The 21,663-nt window shown below is 36.7% G+C and overlaps 1 protein-coding gene across 1 annotated transcript in view; it reads right to left on the bottom strand.

Annotated features, from left to right (window-relative positions):
- ADAM18 (ADAM metallopeptidase domain 18) overlaps positions 1–21,663 on the bottom strand; it is a 96,598-nt gene that overhangs the window by 38,538 nt on the left and 36,397 nt on the right. The window contains exons 12-13 of the mRNA XM_029226177.1: positions 14,251–14,387; positions 10,467–10,650 (exon numbers count right to left, since the gene is read on the bottom strand). Of these exons, the coding sequence (XP_029082010.1) occupies positions 10,467–10,650; positions 14,251–14,387 (321 nt within the window). The remainder of the gene's footprint in view (positions 1–10,466; positions 10,651–14,250; positions 14,388–21,663) is intronic.

The following is a 21,663-nucleotide window of genomic DNA, read 5'->3' on the forward strand; positions in this document are numbered from 1 at the left end:
CCACTTAACAGTTCTTGTTTCTCAGCGTCTACTTAATACTCTCTTGTGTTCAACTTTTCAACTACACAATATACTTATATTCAGTGAAGCTTTACTATTTTACTATTTCTAGAATACCCAAAGGCACATACAACTATAAGAACTAAATAAATAACACCTAAAATAGTAGTTGATCATTTACATTTACTGCCGAAAATATTTGGTAATTAATTCATAAATTGCCAACATGGAAATATATCGTCTGAATTTCTAAGAGAAAACTATCCCCAATTGTCTTTTTAGTAATTTGTTTAGTAAAGTTTCTCTTTGTGAATAAATAAAGCTAAAGTAGAGTTAGGCAATATATATAATAAAAATGCATTTAATATAGTAATCATGTGCCATGTTTTACTACAATGGAAATAAAAAAAGGATATGTCAACATATGTATTTTTACAAGGTAAACGGCAGTTAGCTGTTACTCAAATTAGGTGATAATTTAAATAAAGTTAACAAACCAAATTTTTTTTTTTTTAAGATGTTGGGAGTAGGAGTTTATTAATTAATTAATTTATTTTTGCTGTGTTGGGTCTTCGTTTCTGTGCGAGGGCTTTCTCTAACTGTGGCAAGAGGGGGCCACTCTTCATCGTAGTGCGCGGGCCTCTCACTATCGCGGCCTCTCTTGTTGCGGAGCACAGGCTCCAGACGCGCAGGCTCAGTAGTTGTGGCTCACGGGCCTAGTTGCTCCGCGGCATGTGGGATCCTCCCAGACCAGGGCTCGAACCCGTGTCCCCTGCATTAGCAGGCAGATTCTCAACCACTGCGCCACCAGGGAAGCCCCAAACCAAGTATTTTTTCATGTAAATACATTGCATTTATACAATTCTTTAATATTTTTATATTCTTAAAATTTTTAAAATCAAATATTTTCCATTTTCTCAAAAATCTGTTTCAAAGATATTGTCCTTAATAGAAGGTAAGATTCTTCTTCATTTAAAATTTTCCAAATGTTTCCAATTTTTCACGTTTATGTGAATAGCTATGTATTTATAAATATTCCCATTATAGAAATAACATAGAATATATGGAGTAAAAGTTGAAGCTGTGGTTATACCCCACAGATTCTCCAGGGGTAATCACTGTGTATATTTCAGTGTTTAATGTTCCAAAGTCCAATATCACTATATGAGTGGATGTGTGTGTATATATTCTTTCATGAAAAGTAAACCAGGATGCAAGCCCAAACATGTTTATCAAGACTTATTAGGAGCAATCAGTTTAATTTATAACAAGGTAACTGGGAAATGGTGTCTCATTTTTCATTATTATTTCTCTGATTACTAGTGCGTTTGAACATGAATTTGCATTTTGTACAATTTTATTTATGAATTAAATAATCACCACACAATTTTCACCATTTTGCATAGGGATTTTTGTTTGTTTTCCTCTTTTCCTTTTAAATAGTAGGAGCAGCTTTTTTATAATCTCCAATTACCTTTTTACTCTTCTATATGTTGATAACATTTCTTTGCAGTCTATTGTTGATCTTATCAGTGGTGTCTGTCATTTTCTGTAATTTGTAACATTCTTCTTCCTTTATGACTATTGGGCTTTATGTCTCATCACCAAGACATCCATTATGCCAAGACTATAAAATATTATCAATACTTTTATTTTATTGCTTTTTAAAACTTATAGATTTTTTTTTCTGAAATGTATTCCTCTATATTTTGTGGAGTATTTACTCCAGTATTTATTACTAGTCACCTTATTTGTGAATACAGGAACAAATAAATGTACACACCTGCATGTGTGTGGGTCGGTGCAAAAACAGAGCTTCCACTTGTGTAAAATGGGGGATATTTATGAAGATATAGGTGTGAATGCCATTCTGCCAAAAACTACCTGGAACACATCTGAGTTGAAAAAGTTGGATTTATTACTAGTTTCCGGAAAGGAAAACACACACCATGGGGAACTGTATATACTTCAGTGAAAGGATCTAATTATAGGATCTGGGCTCCTTTTAGGTGATTTGGGGAGGGTTTAAGGAAATCTAGACTTTGCTAGACTAGATACTGTCAGAAACCAGGGGTTCATCTATAGTTGGGTATTTTAATAATTCTTATCTAGACGAAGAAAGACTGTACTGATGCTAGGGTTAAAATTGGTAAAGGTATTGCTCCTATTAGCCAGGAAAGGATGGTGTTTGGTCATTATTGTGACTTGGACAATTTTCAGGTTTTACCGTCCTCAGACATAAAGTGAATGCCCTTGCTTAAAGAGTGGCCTTGCATTTTTTCCTTCATCCATTATGGTTACAGATGTTGACCTTGTACACAATTGTTTATTTTCAAAAGGAGAACATTGCAGCCTGTCTGTGAATGCCAGGCCAGCTCTTAGCAACACAGAGGCCCAGCTGATAATAGGTCAGATCCTACATGTCAAGGCTTGTTTCTCCCTTACTCCTACGGAATGCTTTGGATTTATAGATAAACCCTTATGACATTAACTATTTCCACCCTGGAAATAAAATGTCATATATCTATATAACTTTTTTTTTTTTTTTTTTTTTTTTGTGGTACGTGGGCCTCTCACTGTTGTGGCCTCTCCCATTGTGGAGCGCAAGCTCAGCGGCCATGGCTCACGGGCCCAGCCGCTCCGCGGCATATGGGATCTTCCCGAACCGGGGCACGAACCCCTGTCCCCTGCATCGGCAGGCGGACTCTCAACCACTGCGCCACCAGGGAAGCCCTCTATATAACTTTTACATATTTAGAGAGTTAAATCAATTGGTAGATATAAATGCTGATATATAAATAGATAGAGATGTATAGATGGCCCAGTACCACAGTGAATGAAATTAAACAGCCTTGCAGTATGTTCTGATATTTTGTAATGCAAAATTACCCCCAAGTCAACTCTTTTTCTAAAATGTTCCTTTGTAGTTATCTACAAGAATCTAAAAGAAAACAAACACATGTACATAAAACAGACACATACTCACAGATACAGAGAACAAACTAGTGGTCACCAGCTGGGAAAAGGAAGGGGAGGAGGGGCAAGATAGGGGGATTAAGAGATACAAACTACTACGTATAAAATAAATAAGCAACAAGGATATATTGTATAGCATAAAGAAATATAGCCATTACTTTTAATAACTTTAAATGGAGTACAATTTATAAAAATACTGAAAAATCAAAAAGTCCTTTTGTATTCTTCCTTAGTTCTCTTTCAGAAAAACTTTTGAATAAACCTTCTAAGTAACTTTATTCCTAATGGGGTATTCTAAATATACCAGAGTCAATCTTCACCCACTCACACACATCCGATGTTATTATAAAGATAATTACATTATACATGCATTCATTCAATCAGTAAGTATTTGTTGAGTGTGGAGTATATATCAGACACTATTCTATGTGCTGGTGATGCAGCAATAATCAAGCCATGGACCATCTATTCACTTTGTTATTTTGTTGTTGTTGTTCTTTTGCCAATACCACCTGGTGTGTGTGTGTGTGTGTGTGTGTGTGTGTGTGTGTGTGTGTGTATTTAATTTGCTATGGATGATTACTGTTCCAAATTATTAAAATATTCATGCACTTGGTTAATTTTTATTTCTAGATGAAATTTAGGGTCTGCTTTTGCAGAAGAGTGGTTCAATTTGGGTTAAAAGGGGCATGTTGATGGGGATTTAATAAAGAATGAATTGGATGTAGTTTGACTTTAAAAGAAATAGCTATCTATTTATTCCAATTTCCATGTGTCTTTCAGTTTTGTTAAATCATTTATATCTTTGAAGTACTGGAAAGAACTTATTAACTTTATTCCTATTTGTTACATAGTTTTTATTTTTTTAAGAGTGTAGTAAACTTGCCTTTTTAATTTCATTCTCTATTTATTGACTCTTAAAAAATAAAGACTATTATTTTGTCTTAGGTATGCCACTACTGTATTCCAAGCGCAACATTTTTCTTTATTGTCAAATATAATGGATCTACTTCTAATGATTCATTATTATGTATTAAATTTCTTATAAATTACTGGTAGAAAGTTTCTTCAAATTAATGATACTAAGTTTTATTCTGAAGCACGTTTTTGAGGAAGGAGTATTTAGTGTTATAGATTCTTCCTCAATTAGTTGTGATAAGGATATGTTTTTTCTTTGTTTAGTATAATAATCACATGAATAAATTAATTTATTAGCATTCTTCAGAATAAACCTCGTTTGGGCATATTTTTCTTTTGATTATACTTGTGGATTTACCTGTTAACATTTATCATAGGAAACTTGCATCTATGTTTGTTACACTAGATCACAGTGTGTGTTTGTGTGTGTGACTCTGTGATGCTGAATTTTTCTTTACTATTAAAATTAGTTGAAAATTGTATGTTTATTATCTGCCAACTAGTTCAAATCAGACGCTGTCCACATGTGGTTGGTAGACCTCGGGAGGTCTCTAAGATATTTTTAGTGGGTCTATAAGGTCAAAAAGTTTCTTAATAGTAATTAGACTTTATTTGCCTTTTATATTGTGCTGACATTTGCACTGATAGGGTAAAAGCAATAGTGGATAAAACTGCTGGTGCTCTAGTTTGAATCAAAGCTAGTGGTCATTATATTATTCACTGTTACGCACTCTAAAAAAAACCAGTTTCATTTAAGAATGCCTTTGGTAAAGCTGTAAAAAATTACTAATTTGCTAAATTTTTTTTTTTTTTTTTCGGTACGCGGGCCTCTCACTGCTGTGGCCTCTCCCGTTGCGGAGCACAGGCTCCGGACGCGCAGGCTCAGCGGCCATGGCTCACGGGCCCAGCCGCCCCGCGGCATGTGGGATCTTCCCGGACCGGGGCACGAACCCGTGTCCCCTGCATCTGCAGGCGGACTCTCAACCACTGCGCCACCAGGGAAGCCCTAATTTGCTAAATTTTAACATTTGAATACTCCCCTAATATTGTGACAAATGGAGAGCATGCATAAGCTCTTTTCATGCATAACCACAATATCTTCTCAATTACTACAGATTCTCAAGGAAAACACTGATGTGATTGTTTGAATTACAGACTGAATAGTCACATTTACCATAGAAAACAAGTTTTTATATGAAAGAACAACTTACAGACAAACCATGGTTATTCAGGCTTGGGTATTTGGCAGACGTTTTCTTAAAAGTGAATGAGGTATGCCTGTTACTTCAAGAAAAACAACTGAATTTGAATCTTTCAAGTGAAAATTAGAATTTTGGAAAACTTTTATCCATCGACAGAGACTTTATTTTCCCATTACTTTTCTGACGATATTAGTGATGATATTAATGAATATAAGATTATGGTATTTCATAATGAAATATGTCAACATTTAGAAACTGCATAATTCAGGGAACCACATGACCAACACACGATGTTACAAAAATATACATGTGTAAAAGGTCCACTTGAGTTGTAATATAGACCAATGGGCTTTAGTGTAATGGGGTATAAATAATCCACTAATTTTGGTTTCAGATTTAACAATGCAACTAACCCTTTAGAAATTTTCACCTTTCAAGTTTGGTGTAGTAACAAAGTAGAACATGCCCCGTTTTCTGCAAAGTTATTGAAATCCCCTTCCTTTTCTAACCATATACTTGTTTCAGGATATGGACTGGGGCTGCATCTGGAGATGATGAATCTGGAGAGAAATCACAATCTCATCAATATCGATTCCTCCAATCTTAAAATATGGCATATTCTTGAATTTATTAAATACTTCCATGGTTTCTCTTAGCAATGTTTTGCAGTTTTCTATTTAGTGGCCTTGTACATATTTTATTAGATACACTCTTAAACATTTTATGTTTCTTGGTGCTATTGTAAATGGTGTTATTTTAAAATTTCCTTTTCTAATTTATTGCTGATATAAAGAAGTCTTTTGACTCTTATGAATTACGTAACCAGTGACTTTGGTAAATACACTTTTATATGCAAATTATAATTTATTTGTAGATTATTTGGGGTTTTCATTGTACCCAATCATATTATTATTAATGATAGTTAAATTTCTTCACTTCCAATTGTTATACCTTTTCTTAATTAATGTTAGTCTTGATTTTTTTCTTTACTAGTGTTAGTAGAGGCTTATCCATTTTATTTAATTAATTAATTAATTAAATTTATTTATAACAAGAACTTGCATTTGGTTGTAGGACATTTGGATACAGAATCTATACTGACCATGAAGGTGTTATGGGTATTCTGATGTCAGCAGTGTTAGCACAGCTAACCAATCATTCTCTAATGATCTTGGTTTTCATTACATTTCATTTTCATGTAGTTCAAATTACTGTCTACTTTCCCTACTGATTTCTTCATCCAGGTTATATTCTCCTTCCTGATTTCTATCCTGGTAGTTTCAGGCATTTATACTTGTCCTTTCCTATTCTTGTAGCTTATACTCCACATATTGGGGAACCAATGTGAGGATCTGTCAGCTTCTAAGTATGTCACCTCAGTGGGTCACTAAAGAACAAGCAACATGACCACAGGTTAGAATAATGAACCTATTGGATCTACTGTTAAGATGGATTTTTCAAAGATGCCAGGTATCACCTGGATTCTCTATAGGCCTACGCTACTCATGATAGCAGTTTGGGTCCTCTTATGTGAGTCTGTTAAGTAAAGATTCTCTATTCAGTCATCCTACAGTGATCTGGGTATTCCCCATTCCCCAGTGAACAGCTACCCCAAATGGCTGGAGGTCACTTTGGAGGGGAATAATTGAGGAAATTGCGACTTTATATCCTTACTTGGGCATTGTAGGATCTCACCCTCAACTTGAACGATGAGCTCTGGCTCTCAGACTGGCTTGGGTCCAGAAATTTAGCAAGGGATTGTGAATTTCCATTAGTAGTAATTGGCACCAGTCCTTTGCTCATCTCTTCTTAATTTTCAGTTACATACATCAAGGGATATCATCATTGACTACCCAGATCTCTCTCTTTTTTTAAATATAAATTTATTTTTTACTTATTTATTTTTGGCTGTGTTGGGTCTTCGCTGCTGCACGCAGCCTTTCTCTAGCTGCGGCGAGCGGGGGCTACTCTTCGTTGCAGTGTGTGGGCTTCTCATTGTGGTGGCTTCTCTTGTTGTGGAGCACATGCTCTAAGTGCACGGGCTTTAGCAGTTGTGGCACACGGGCTTCAGCAGTTGTGGCTCACGGGCTCTAGAGCACAGGCTCAAGAGTTGTGGCGCACAGGCTTAGTTGCTCCGTGCCATGTGGGATCTTCCGGTACCAGGGATCGAACCCATGTCCCCTGCATTGGCAGGCGGATTCTTAACCACTGCGCCACCAGGGAAGTCCCTACCCAGATCTCTCTTAATCACAGCCACTTGGCCTCTGCTATTCTGGAATTCAAGCATCCCTAGTGACACTGGGTGCCCAACTCCATGATGGTACTTCCAACCATCGACCCTAGTCTATAGAAGAAAGCTACCACTGAGATCTTCAACCACATCAGGATCTCCTCAGAAGTGCATTTCCTCATTGCTTTAGTGAAAGGAGTGTACTCTGGGCCATCCGGATAATTAGGTGCTAGATTTTGTAGTATCCTTATGTTCTATTAAAATATGGCCACAACTCTGAACTTTTGACCCCTTCTGTATTACTCCGTTAAGGTTGTTCTGGCATATCAACCTCATTTATTGTAGGCCAGGTTGTTTTCCATCTTCAAGGTTCCATCCAGTGGCAAATCAAGGCTGGCCCCAGGTTACCTTGCCAAGGTATTAAACCCTGATTCACTAGACAGCATCCTCCTTTTCCAGGCTTATACTTTAATATCTTGGGGTCAACATCCTTAACATCCATCCCTGGCATGTTCTCCATGTTCTTGTCCACACATACTAGCAAATTCTACAATTTAAAAAAAATAGCTTTATTCCAATAGCAGAGGGTATGTCTTCACTTGGGCTGCATTTAGACTTGAGACTAATTAGTGGTCTAGTACCAAAAGGGAAGGCAGGGACAGATCTTGAGAAGAACAGGCATCATCTTGTGAGACATCCATCTCATCTAAGTCTCTCTGGTCCACAGGCAATGTGATGCTGTTCTGCCCCACCATGGGGAGAGCAGTAACTTCACAGCCCAGGGGGTTCTGAGGGATTTGGAGGTGTTAAGTTTCTCCAGTGCATCTATTCAAACGTGCCAAGCCCAGAAATGAGTACATGAGTACATATTACTATCTGGCCAGCATGAAATCCACTTTCAGAATCCTATCTTGAGTGTCTGCTTCCTGGGACAATTTCTGGTCCAGCTAATGTGGTTTGAGTTTCTCCAGAGACAGACTCTGAAACAGTGATGCATATGAGTAATTTATTTGAAAGGCGTATTAGTTCCCTACTGATGCTGTGACAAATGACCACAAAGATAGTGACTTAAAATAACCCAAGTTAATTTTCTCATACTTTCTGTAGCTCAGAACTTCAGACAGGTAAACTAGGTCAGGTCCTCTGCTTACAGTCTCACAAGGGTAAAACCAAGATGTGGGAAAAAGCTTCCTGTTTCTTTGGTGGCTGTCAGCCAAGGGCTTGTCTTTTCTCCAAGAAACTATCAGCGTTTCTTCTTGTGCTTCCATGTGTCTTCATCCAGCAGTAGCGGCTTGAGTCCCTCTCACTTTCCAAGGCGACTTGAGCCCCCTTCTGCCACATCTCTCTGACTTCACCTGGAGAACATTCTCTGTTTCTAAGGGCTCATGTGATTAGCCAGGACCCACCCAGATAATCCAGGATAATGTCCCCTCTTTAATGTCCACACCCTTAATTAGTTCTGCACATTACCTTCTGCCATGTAATATGCATATCCACAAATTCCAGGGCTTCGAGTGAGGACGTATTTGAAGGTCCATTCTGCCAACCACCAAAGCGCTGGTATAGGATGTTAGGGAAGGGAAGCAAGCCAGTACGAGTGGGTTTGTGAACTGTTTGCTGCTCCTGTAAGATAAAGCTAAATCCCACAAGTACCTCTGGGAAATGACACAGAATAGGGGACAGCAAACATTTTCTGTAAAGGATGAAATAGCAAATAGTTTCAGTTTTGCTGAAATGCTGTGCCGTATGGTCTCTGTTGCAACTATTCAACTCTGCTGTTGTAGCACAAAAACCGTCATAAGCAATATGCAAACATATGGGTGTGGCTGCATTCCACTTAAGTAACATTTACAAAAATAAGTGGCAGCTGAATTTGGCCCACTGGCTATGGTTTGTAGAACTTTGATGTAAAGCATGCCTCAGAAAATTTCCTCCTAAGGGGCAAGGAATCTGGGACATTTATTTACCATCATAATTATCTGAGGGCCGATCGATAGTCCTGAGTACATTAAGTCCTCCCTGATAACTGGCTGAGTATTCTACTCTATTGAGGCCAGAGGAAGCACTGCAACAGAAAGTATCAGATACTTGAAGCAAAAACACTCTACAGGAACAGTCAATGCCAAGGAAATACTGGTAGAGCATTGACAGCATCTGCTGTAAGTGTTGATCTGCCTACAGCCTGCAGCTGTGGAAATTCACAATGTGTAGATTTAGCCCTAGATTATGTTGCTTCATTTTATCCTTCATTAAATATAACTAGAGTATTTGGCAAGTAATTGGCACATAGGGGTAGGTGAATGCAAGATGAGCACAGTACTATGTATTTATCAAAAAAACTAAGATGACATTGGAAAATCTGAAATAGTTGGAAAACATGTATACATATATAGAGAGACACACACACACATACATGTATGTATAAACTTTAGGAAATGGTACATGATTAAGAGAATGTGTAGGGATTTAAATTTATGTAAACAGGTAGTGGTTAGCTATTTTTGTAGGTGGATAAAAAATTCATATAACTGCTGGGGGAGTAATCATGAAGAAATTTTTTTTATTTAAATAGGGGGAATTATTAAATATTACAAAATAATGATATAACATACTAAATATCTGGTCCTATCACTTGAAAATAGTGTGCATTGAACATTCGGTTGATGGAACGATAGTAGATTACACATTTATATTTAGAATGAGTAAACAGAACAAATTTTGATCATCCTGAAACTGGGAAATGCAGGAATGTTTGAGAATAATTAAGAGACATCCATTATAATGTTTAGACATCCTTGCAACCATAAGAAACAGAAAAAAGTTGGACCAAATTCAGAAGTTTGTAGAGAAAACAGAGACTGAGGTCATATGATTTGGCTAAAAGGGAATTCATTTAGTCCATATATTCAAAATCTCTCTGCTGGTATAATTGTGAACGGTGTCTTCAAACCAAGGTTTCATGACTCATTTGTCTTCTCAGCTGAAGAGGTGTGGGGAAATGATTCATACATCTTAATTTATCCTCATTTTCACATCTTAATTCTACTGAAGACTTAGTTGCATATATCATTCCATATATGCCATGACCACTTACTGGAAACATAAGAAATTGTGTTCAGATTTCAGTCTTAATTACTCACCTGTTCACTGTCACAGTCACATTCTTCCTGAGGTTCCAAAATCCCATTACCACACACCGACTGATTTTGATATAATGGTTTCAGTTTTGAAAAGTTCTGAAGACACTGACCCTCAAATGTTGAAACAAAATATCTGTAGTCACGCATGCTGCAGTTGCTAAACATCTTTATACCACTGGAAACCCTAAAAGGAAATAACAGTCCTCAGGTTAAGTAAACCTAGCTAATAAAACCACATCTAAACAATGCTCCATGTATAATGATACGAATTGCAAGATGGCTCAAACGAAAAACTTGTACCTTGGTGGAGACAAAGTCAAACATGATTAATTTTTAATTTATCATTGCTTATCTTTAACATTAAAAAAATAAGCATTGAAAATGTATCTTTACAGGAAAGCAATAAGGTATAATGGTTAAATCTGTCTATCTATCACCTATCTATCTACCTACCTATCATCACCTATCTTTCTCCTTACCTAACATGCTCTTCTCTTACATATTGAAAGCTTCCTTCCCTTATTTCCATTAACTATTTGCTCAAATGTCACCTTCTAGAGAGGTCTACCTTGACATTATCTGAAACTGTGTTCCCTCCCATATTCTCCTTCCAATTTCAATATTTATTATTCTACGTAGTAGTTTCATATCATGTAAAAATAAGATTTTTTGTTTGTATCTTTTAATATATTTTCACATGACCTAAATTTTACACTAAAACATAAGTCCCTTGAAGTTTTATATTTTCATGTTCATTTCCAGTGGGCTGTCTAGTAGCTATGTCTAACAGATGTCCAATAAACATTTCAAATATGCGAGGTACAGTATTGAACTACTGTTCTTCCCCACCAAGTCTGCTCCATCCACTGTTCTCAGTTGCTGGCAACTCCATTCTTCTGGTAGCTCAGGTTGATAACATGGGTGTGACCCTGGACTTTCTGCACTAATACACACACACACACACACACACACACACACACATGAATATAACACATCCAATTAACAATTTTTATATGGATTACATGTTGAAATGATAATATTTCAGATAGGCTGGGTTAAATAAAATAATTTATTAAGATACATCACTAATTAATTTTATCTGCTTAAAAAAATTTTTAATGTAGCTACTCTAAAATTTACAGTTCTCTATGTGGCTCACATTTCATTTCTATTGCACAGTGCCACTCTACGCAATCATGTCTGAAATAATCATGCCTGAACAGCTACATCTGAGATGACAAAAGTCCTGGGTTGTCATCTCCTGATGACAGGAGGCTCTCCTGAGCCTTTGAGGAAGGAAATATATAATTGCCAAGGTTTCAGAGTTGGTAGTGTCTGAGAAAAAAAGTGAAATGCTTTAGCCTTTACTGGCACAGCCATTTGTAATGGGATAAATAAGGGAAACTGGGAGGAATATCACAAGCAATAATAGTATTTAAGGAAACTTCTCTATTACTTTTAACTACATTGTTTGTTTTTCTAAAAGGAACATTTATTTACTTTTGGCTGCATCGGGTCTTTGTTGCTGTGCGCGGGCATTCTCTAGTTGCAGCGAGTGGGGGCTAATCTTCGTTGCGGTGTGTGGGCGTCTCATTGCGGTGGCTTCTCTTGTTGCGGAGCACGGGCTCTAGGCATGCGGGCTTCAGTAGCTGTGGCTCGCAGGCTCAGTAGTTGTGGCTCGCGGGCTCTAGAGCACAGGCTCAGTAGTTGTGGCGCATGAGCTTAGCTGCTCTGTGGCATGTGGGATCTTCCCAGACCGGGGATCAAACCCGTGTACCCTGTGTTGGCAGGCGGATTCTTAATCACTGCGCCACCAGGGAAGTCCCAACTACATTGTTTTAATCGGCATCTGTGCCATTCTGCTTCTGCAGGCCACTCTCATGCAAAAAGCTACAAACTCTGAGCACTGACATCCTTTTACACAAAATTAGTTTAAAAATACACAGGGACTCAGAGGTTATTTTCTACTTGGACCCCATGTTTTCTGAGTGACAATTAAAAGTATTAGCTAGAACTTGGAACTTTTATTTAAGGTGGGTACGAAACAATTTAATTTTTAAAATCTTTGCTTAAAAGATGGCCATGGGGGGTTTCCCTGGTAGCGCAGTGGTTGGGAGTCCGCCTGCCGATGCAGGGGACGTGGGTTCGTGCCCCGGTCCGGGAGGATCCCACGTACCGCGGAGCAGCTGGGCCCGTGAGCCATGGCCGCTGAGCCTGCACGTCCGGAGCCTGTGCTCCGCAACGGGAGAGGCCACAACAGTGAGAGTCCCGCGTACCACAAAAAAAAAAAAAAAAGATGGCCGTGGGAAAAAAAAAAAATGAAAGATATATATATATATATATATATATATATATATATATACACACACACACACACATACATACATATATAATAGACACAAGGCATTTGAAACAAATATTAAATAATTGGCTTTTTGTGGGGAAGACTACCTCTGGGTCTAAAGACAGCTATAAAATAAGTTGGGCTAAGGCGGCTGCCTTGAAATACTTTGACTTCTTATCCAAAGTTCCAGTTGTGAGGTAGGAAGAAAATTGAAGTAATTATTTCAGGAGAGCGCAGCGCCCTCTGCAGGCCTGACTGTCTCTGACCCCACGGGCATTAACTTGGCAAAGTGTCAACTATCCGCTTTCCTTTACACAGGCACTTCGGTAGCTGTTGGAGTGAATCTTAAATTTGTAGTTACAAAATATGTCTTCAACAAGTCCAACAATCCTATCACTTTCCTAAGTCATTTCTAAGTTCCAGTCTCCAAGATAAGTGTTTCACATCTTCTATCAAAGCTTCCCATCAGAATAAACCAGATTCCCTACATCTTTACACCTCCATTAACCAGATTCCCTACGTCTCCATCTGTTTACTCTCTTAATGTTCTATCACAGTAACTGAATTTAACCTCTCCTCTCTAATTTCCTCTATGATTTTGCTCTTAACTCTTCATATGTCCAAAATCATCATCTTTTCTTCCTCTTCTCTTCATTTTGATCAATCTATAGATAATATGTCGTGTCTCCCATCAATAAAATCCCTCCTTTGATTATAAATCCCACCTCATAACCCCCAAAAGGTTGCCTGTATCCTTCATCTCCATCCTATTGCCCCCCACAGAGTTTATCAGGTTCCTTAAAAAGAATCTAAAATATTGATTGGGATTGCACTGAATTTATAAACCTCTTCTGAAAAAATTTTATAATAGGTCATCTATTTTCTTAGTGCTGGTATACACATACTTGTACACATAGTAATGGTTTTCAAGATTGACCACCCTGATGAATTTTTTGATGTTGTTGTTCTTACTGTGTACTGGTTCTGTGGCCTCTATGTAGGTAATCAAGCATAATAACTGCAAAGAAGGACAATTATTTTCCTCTTCAAATCTTTTCTTCTTTTTTTTCCCCTCAAAATAATAGCCAAAGCTACTAGTACTACGTTATATTGTTAAGGGTGATTTTGCCTTGAGCAACAGATACAACAAGAACAAAAACAACAACAGTATCTATGTGAATTCAATATTTCATAGTCTTCATAAATCTTTAAAGTTTCCCTCTAATTCCCTTGAGTGAATATTTCATTATCATGGGGTTTACCGCTTTCTGGAGTCTTATATCATGTGAACAAATTCATTAGTGTGATATCTCTTCAGGCACAACATTCCTTCCTAATTTTTGACGTGGGATTGAGTATAAAAAATAAATTCATCATGTCTTGTAAACAACCTCACAAATATATGTGTGAAATAAATTCAAAAGAAAAAACAAGGCTTACACTGCTTCATGATTCATTATGCACATAGCACTTGGACAGGAACATTTATGGATGTCATCATATGTTAATCCTATTTTAAGGCCAAGCAGTTGAGCTATAATAACGGAAAATCCCTCCAATGTTATTGTACCTGGATACTAAGATAAAGAAGGTTGAAGAGAAAACCATTATATAAGAAGAAAACAAAAGCAAGTAATACATCAAAACAGTTTTGTTCCTATAAAATTTTATATTTTAATACCTTTTCATGTTGACCATATTTTATTTTGATAAAATAGTTAATTTATTAAGAAGCACGATATAAAGTAAAATGTAATTAAACTACCAGTATTCTCTGGTGTAAAATTAGGCATGCCCAGATTCTATAGCCTTAAGCACACTTAGTGTTTCTGATGTAACCAATATAAAGCACATTTATTTAACTTTCTTATTAAATCAATTCATTCAATTAACAATTATTAATTCAGTATACACGTGTCAGGCACTATGATAAAAGATAAGAATATAGTGGCATGCATGAAAGAAAGGACTTTGTCCACACTTGCAGTTATATTACAAAAGTGGAGAAAGAAAATTAGTAGGAAATTAATAACGAACTCCCCAAATATAGAGAGATCATGAAAAGTGCTCTGAAGAAATGGAGTGCTCTAATAGAGAATTCTGAGGAGGGGTATAAGATACAGATAAGATACTTAGGAAAATCTGTTTGTGGAATTGATGTTTAGGCCAAGACAGAAAGTTTGGAAAATGACCCAGCCTCATTAATAGCGTTAGGGAGCTTGTATGGGAACCTGTTCAAAGGCTGTAGTATAATGAGTGAAGTGAAGGAATGACAGAACGGAAGTTCGATATATAGGCAAGGCCATGGTAAAGAAATTTGAAGTGAGATGTTACCAAAAAAAGATTGGTGGTAGTGCAGAGTGGCATTTCATATGATTTAACCTGGATAAATAAACTGTGATACTTTTCTCATATTTTTAATCATTACAAGAAAAATTCTTAGAACTTCTCTAATTTTTCTACATCAATAAAAATACATAGTGAGTAAAACTGAATTAATACCTAAAAGAAAAAATATTGTGTGTATGTATGTGCATGTGTGTGAATGAAAACATAGAATATTATCTAGCAACATGGAAAAATGACTTAGTAGGTACCCTCTCTTGAAAAAAAGGGAAAATCCCAGTGTCAGAATTTGAAAGGAGGCTAAAGACAAATCAGAACATGAGAGATGATATCTGGCTAACCACCAGGTTTTAGGGCAAGATATAGGAACCAGAAGCTGGACTTTTAATGCCAACACAGAGAAAGGAGAAACAGTCTTATACTTTCATATTTATATAGTTGAAAACAAATCTCCTGTATAAAGCTATGCTACAGAATAAAATAAGCCCTTAATTATACTGTGCAGGAAGAGAAGGTAGATTACACACAAAAATTAATAACAGGAATAAAAAAGATGACATCAGTAAAGATCCTCAGATTAAAAAGAGCTATGATGTGCAAAAGAATGAAATTGGAAACTTGTCGTATACCACTTACAAAAATTTACTTGAAATGGATTAAAGACTTAAACATAAGACCTGAAACTGTAAAAGTTTTAGAAGAAAACATATGGCAAAAGCTGTTTGATATTGGTCTTGGAAATGATTTTATTGGATTTCACATCAAAAGCATAGGCAACAAAAGCAGAAATAAACAAGTGGGACAACATCAAACAAAAATATGTCTACACAGCAAAGGAAACAATCAACAAAATGAAAAAGCAACCTATGGAAATGGAGAAAATACTTGCAAACCGTATACCTGATGAGGTGATTTTAAAAATATATAAGGAGCTCATAGAACTCAACAGCCAAAAAGCCCCAAATAACTCAATTAAAACATGGACAAAGGGCCTGAACAGACACTTTTTTCCCCCAAATAATACATATGAATGGCCATCAAGTATATGAAAAATGCTCAACATCACTATTCGTCAGAGAGATACAAATCAAAACCGCAGTGAGATATCACCTTCTACGAGATAGGATAGGTAATATCAAAAAGAGATAATGAATGAGGACGTGGAGAAAAGGCAGCCCTGGTGCACTGTTGGTGGGAATGTAAGCTGATACAGTCATTGTGGAGAATAGTATGCAGTCCTCAAAAAACTGAAAACATATCATATGAGCCAGCAGTGCCACTTTTGGGCATACACGCAAAGAAAACGAGACCCCTTTCTGAACTCCCATGTTCACGGCAGCATTATTCTCAATAGCCCAGGCTTGGAAAGAACCTGCATGTTCACCAATGAATGAATGGGTAACGAAAACGTGGTAGGTATACAGTGGAATGTTAGTCAGTTATAGAAAAGAAGGAAGTCCTGACATCTGTGACAACACAGATGACCTTGAGGGCATTATGCGGAGTGAACTAAGTCAGACAGAGAATGACAAACACCCCATGATTTCATATGTGGGATCTAAAACAAATGAACAGAAAACGAAACGGAAACAGACTCACAGATACAGAGAACAAACTGGTGGTTAGCAGAGGTGGGGACTGCTGGTGAGACGGGTGAAATTCATGAGGGCGATTAAAAGGTGCTGACGGAGAAAGACAAATACTGTATGGGATCACTTACATGTGGAATCTAAAACAAAAAAAAAGATGAAAACCACTGACCTCACAAAAACAGAGAGAATGGTGGTCCCTAGGAGCTGGGGAATTAGGGAAATGGGAAGAAGTTGGCAAAAGGTTACAAACTCTCAGTTATAAGATGGATGAATGAGTCCTGAGGATCTAATGTACAGCATGGCGACTATAGTTACTAATACTGTATTATATACTTGAAATTTGTTAAGAGAGTGGATCAAAAGCACTCTCATAAATAAAAAAGGTAAGCTATGTGAGGTGATGGATATATTAATTAATTTAATTTTGAGAATCATAAATAACTTACATCAAATTATCACACTGTACACTTTAATTATATTAGTATTTTATTTGTCAATTATACCTCAATAAAGCTGGGGGAGGGGGGCAGGAAGAGCTGTGGCGTGTTGTGCACGTGTGTGCGCACAAATACAGGAAAAACATAGAGAAGAAAAATGAATATTGGACAGTTTCAATAGAGACTTGGAATCTATAGTATAGAATCTAATAGATACTTCAGGTCATGAAGAAATTGGAGCCTGCCGGGCATTAACAGAAGCTTGCAGCATTGGTCAGGAGTCCATGCTCAAAGGAAACTAACTCTAGAAAGAGACAGTTTTTGTGACGTTTAGACTCAGGCCAGGTGTAATAGACATGGCATATGGGTTCACAGGGAACTCATGGAAAAAATGTTTACTATTTCTGGCCTGGAAAATATAAATTGTGAATACGAGGAGGATGATGACTGCGAAATACACAAGCAGAAAGCTTCAGAAAGAAGACCCTCCAAATTCTGACCCCCACATTTCTGGCTGATTTTTGAGACACTCATACATGGAACAGCCTCAACACAACTGAGGATCTCAGCTGAGGCTAGAGCTGTTGTTCATGATGAAGAGCTGCTGTTCTAAATTTAACCAAGAGCACTGCATGACAAAACAAGCAAACACAAAATCAACCCTCATCAGAGAAAAGCAGCAGAATCCAGACTCCCTATGAACGTTACAATGTTCAAGGTAACAAAGAATATCATTGAAAAGGCCATGAAAACTGAATTGGGGTGTGAACAATGGCCCATAAAACTGATCCAGAATGTGTATTTTAGAAAATAAACTGTCTTCTGAAATGGAAGATTTAAAGAGAAATCAGTGTCTCCTGACATAATTCTCAGAAATATCCTGAATACAGTCCAAAATTACTCATCATACCAAGAACCAGGAATATCTCCACTGTAATCAGAAAAGACCATCAACAGAGAGCAAAGCCAAGATGGTTCATACAATGCATTCTGCAGCAAGGAATTTAAAGTAACTACCATAAAAATGCTCCAACAAGCTATTACAAAAACTGTTAAAAGGAATTAAAAAACAGAAAATCTCATCAAAGAAATAGATAATATAAAAAGAACCAAATGAAAGTTTCAGAACAGAAAAATACAATAATAAAAAAATAAATAAAACCTCAATAAATGAACTTAGTAACAAAATGGAGATGTCAAAAGGGAGAATCAGTAAATTTAAAGATTGATTAGGGGCTTCCCTGGTGGTGCAGTGGTTGAGAATCCGCCTCCCAGTGCAGGGGACACAGGTTTGAGCCCTGGTCCAGGGAGATCCCACATGCCGCGGAGCAACTAAGCCCGTGCACCACCACTACTGAGCCTGTGCTCTAGAGCCCACGAGCCACAACTACTGAAGCCTGTGTGACACAACTACTGAAGCCCACACGCCTAGAGCCCATGCTCTGCAACAAGAGAAGCCACTGCAATAAGAAGTCCGTGCACCACAACAAAGAGTAGCCCCCGCTCGCCGCAACTAGAGAAAGCCTGCGTGCAGCAACGAAGATCCAAAGCAGCCAAAAATAAATAAATAAATTTATATATAAAAAAACATTGATTAGTATAAATTATCCAATCTGAAAACAGAGAGAAAATAGTTTTTTTAAAAAATTAACAGAAATACAGGAGCAGTGGGACAATAACAAAAAAAATCTAACATTAACATCGTTAGAGGCCCAGAAGAGGAGAAAAAGTGCATAGCTGAAAAATACTTGAAGGAAAAAAGGCTGAAAATCTCCCAAATTTGGCAAAAGACACAAATCTACATATTTAATAGATTCACAAAACTTCTGACAATAAACTCAAAGTAGTCCATGGCCAGACAGATCATAATTACATGGCTAGAGAAAAATTTTAAATGCCTTGAAATCAGCCAAAGGAAAACAACATATTGCTTATTCAGGAACAATGATTACTATGACAGAGGATTTCTCATCAGAAATAATGTGGGACAGAGGATGTAGGACAATATTTTCAAAGTGCTGAAAATGAGTTTTATCCTGCAAAAATATCCTTGAAGAATAAAGAAGAAGTGAACACATTCTAAAATGAAGGGAAATTCAGAGACTATGTTCCAATAGCCCTGCTTCAGAGCTGTAACATCTGTAGTGAAGAAAGAGGGACAGAAGGGATATTTATATGCGAAGATATAATAGACTATTCTTCTTCATTTGACTTTTTTTAAAAAATTATGTTTCAGGGTTAAAAACAAAAATTATAATTTAGTGTGATATACTTCTCAATGTACTGAAAAGTAACATTTCAGCAAATTATATCATAAAATTCCCTGTTTTATGATTATATACATGATTTGGGACCTAAAATATGGTGTTAACATTTCTATATTCTACTTGAAATGGTAAAATGCTGGTACACAAACTTGTGTGTATGTGATTGTGTGTGTGTGTAATCATACTACAGAAAACATGAAAAATGCTTTACAAAGAGAAATATTGAAAAACACTAAAAATCAGAGATTGATCGTTTCTGTAAAGAGACAGGACATATTTGTGTACTATATAGTGTCTGTCACAACTATAATTCTGATGTTTTATCAGGAAAGTAGTCATAGACATTAGGTAAATGAATGGATATAGCTGTGTTCCTATAGAACTTTATTTACAATATATGTGGTAGGCCAGATTTGGCTGATGGGCCACATTTGCTTATGTCTATGATGAATAAATCAAAATAGAATACTAAAAATTGTTCTAGTATCCCAAATAAAAACTGGAAATGCCAACGGAGGACCACAAAAAACAAAAAGATAAAACAGACAACACATACTAAGTTGACAGACTGAAATACAAACATATCAACAATTAGATTCAATGCAAACTGTCTAAACATACTGATTAAAAGCCACAGATTTGCAAAATGTAGGAAAAACCACATGTTCCAGCTATATGCTGTTTACAAGAAACTCACATAAGATATAAAGATGAAAGTAGTTAAGAAAAAAGATTTAGTATGTGAACATTTATCACAAGAAAGTTGGAAAGGCTACATTAATAAGAGGTGAAATTAACTTCAGAGCAAAAATTATCATGGACAAAGGATATTATATAATAAAAGGTTTGATTTGCCAATAAAATATAATAATCTTAAATGTTTGGGTACCAAACATAAGAGCTGCAAAATATATGGAGCTAAAATGAATACAACTGAAAGAATAAATACACACATACATAATTTAGTTGGAGACTTCAACAACTCTCACAACTGAGAGAAGCACTAGACAACTGGATATTGTTTAGAAGACATGAAAAATACTATCATACTACAATACCTATAAACTACTCAACTGCAGCATGATATACATCTTGTGAGTTTTGTAACATATGTAGCTTAAAGCAAGGTGTTTATGGACTTCAGTGATTGCAAGGTTTGTACCCATGACACGAAGTAGCACAATTTAACACTCTGGGAAAAGTTAAGTCAATCACTCAAGGCTGGGAAAAAGAGAACCCAAAGAGAGCAGATGAAATAATTCCTGGAAATCACACAGAACTGGGAATAATTGCTGGGCACACCAGCCAGAATAGAAACATTCATAATTCATGGGGCTTTGGATAGAGGGACTTAGAAGTCTACTGTCTCCTGATTAGTCTGGAACAAATTCACTCTGTATGAAATGCCTCCTGCTGCCACCTGAGAGTATTTGAAAGAATGTCTGGACAGGACCAAACTCTTTCCAAGTAACTTGACTGTGTCCTAGGATAGGAAAAATAACACACACACACACGTACACACACACACACACACACATGCACATAAATATGCGGCAACCAGCAAGGTATAATTCAAAGTAGGAAACCAAATAAAATGTATAAAGCAGTAGATATCAGTGAAAAGGGCCAAGTAGGTAGCTCCAAGGACCTACCTGCTGCTCCACAAAAATACTGAAAATTTGAGAAAAAAATCGTCAGCATCAAATTTGTCAGAACTCTAGAAAATAGTAAAAGATTTACAGCAATCAAGTGAATGCTGAAACTAGAAAAAGGCAACTTGAGAATTTATAACTTGTATTTTAAAACACTACTGGAATATTAGGTTAAACTATTTATTAAGATTTTTTTTATAGACAACTTAAAAATAGTAGGAAAGCACTGTGGCATTTTCACTTCCTCTAATCCTGCCCCAATCTCCAGCATGAATTTATTTCTGGGCCCTTCATTCTGTTCCATTTGTCTATATAGCTGTTTTTATACCAGTACTATACTGCTTTGATTACTGCAGCTTTGTAACATATTTTGAAATCAGAAAATGTGATGCCTCCAGTTTTGTTCTTCTTGCTCAAGATCTCTTTGGCTGTCCCGAGTCTTTTGTGATTACACATGAATTTTAGGACTGCTGTTTTCTATTTCTGTAGATAATCCCATTGAGGTTTTGATAAGGATTCACTGAATTTGCAGCTCACTTGGGATAATATGGACATTTTA

Source organism: Monodon monoceros, unplaced genomic scaffold (assembly GCF_005190385.1).
Source record: "Monodon monoceros isolate NGI ecotype Baffin Bay Population unplaced genomic scaffold, NGI_Narwhal_1 Super_Scaffold_17, whole genome shotgun sequence".
Taxonomy (NCBI): Eukaryota; Metazoa; Chordata; class Mammalia; order Artiodactyla; family Monodontidae; genus Monodon; species Monodon monoceros.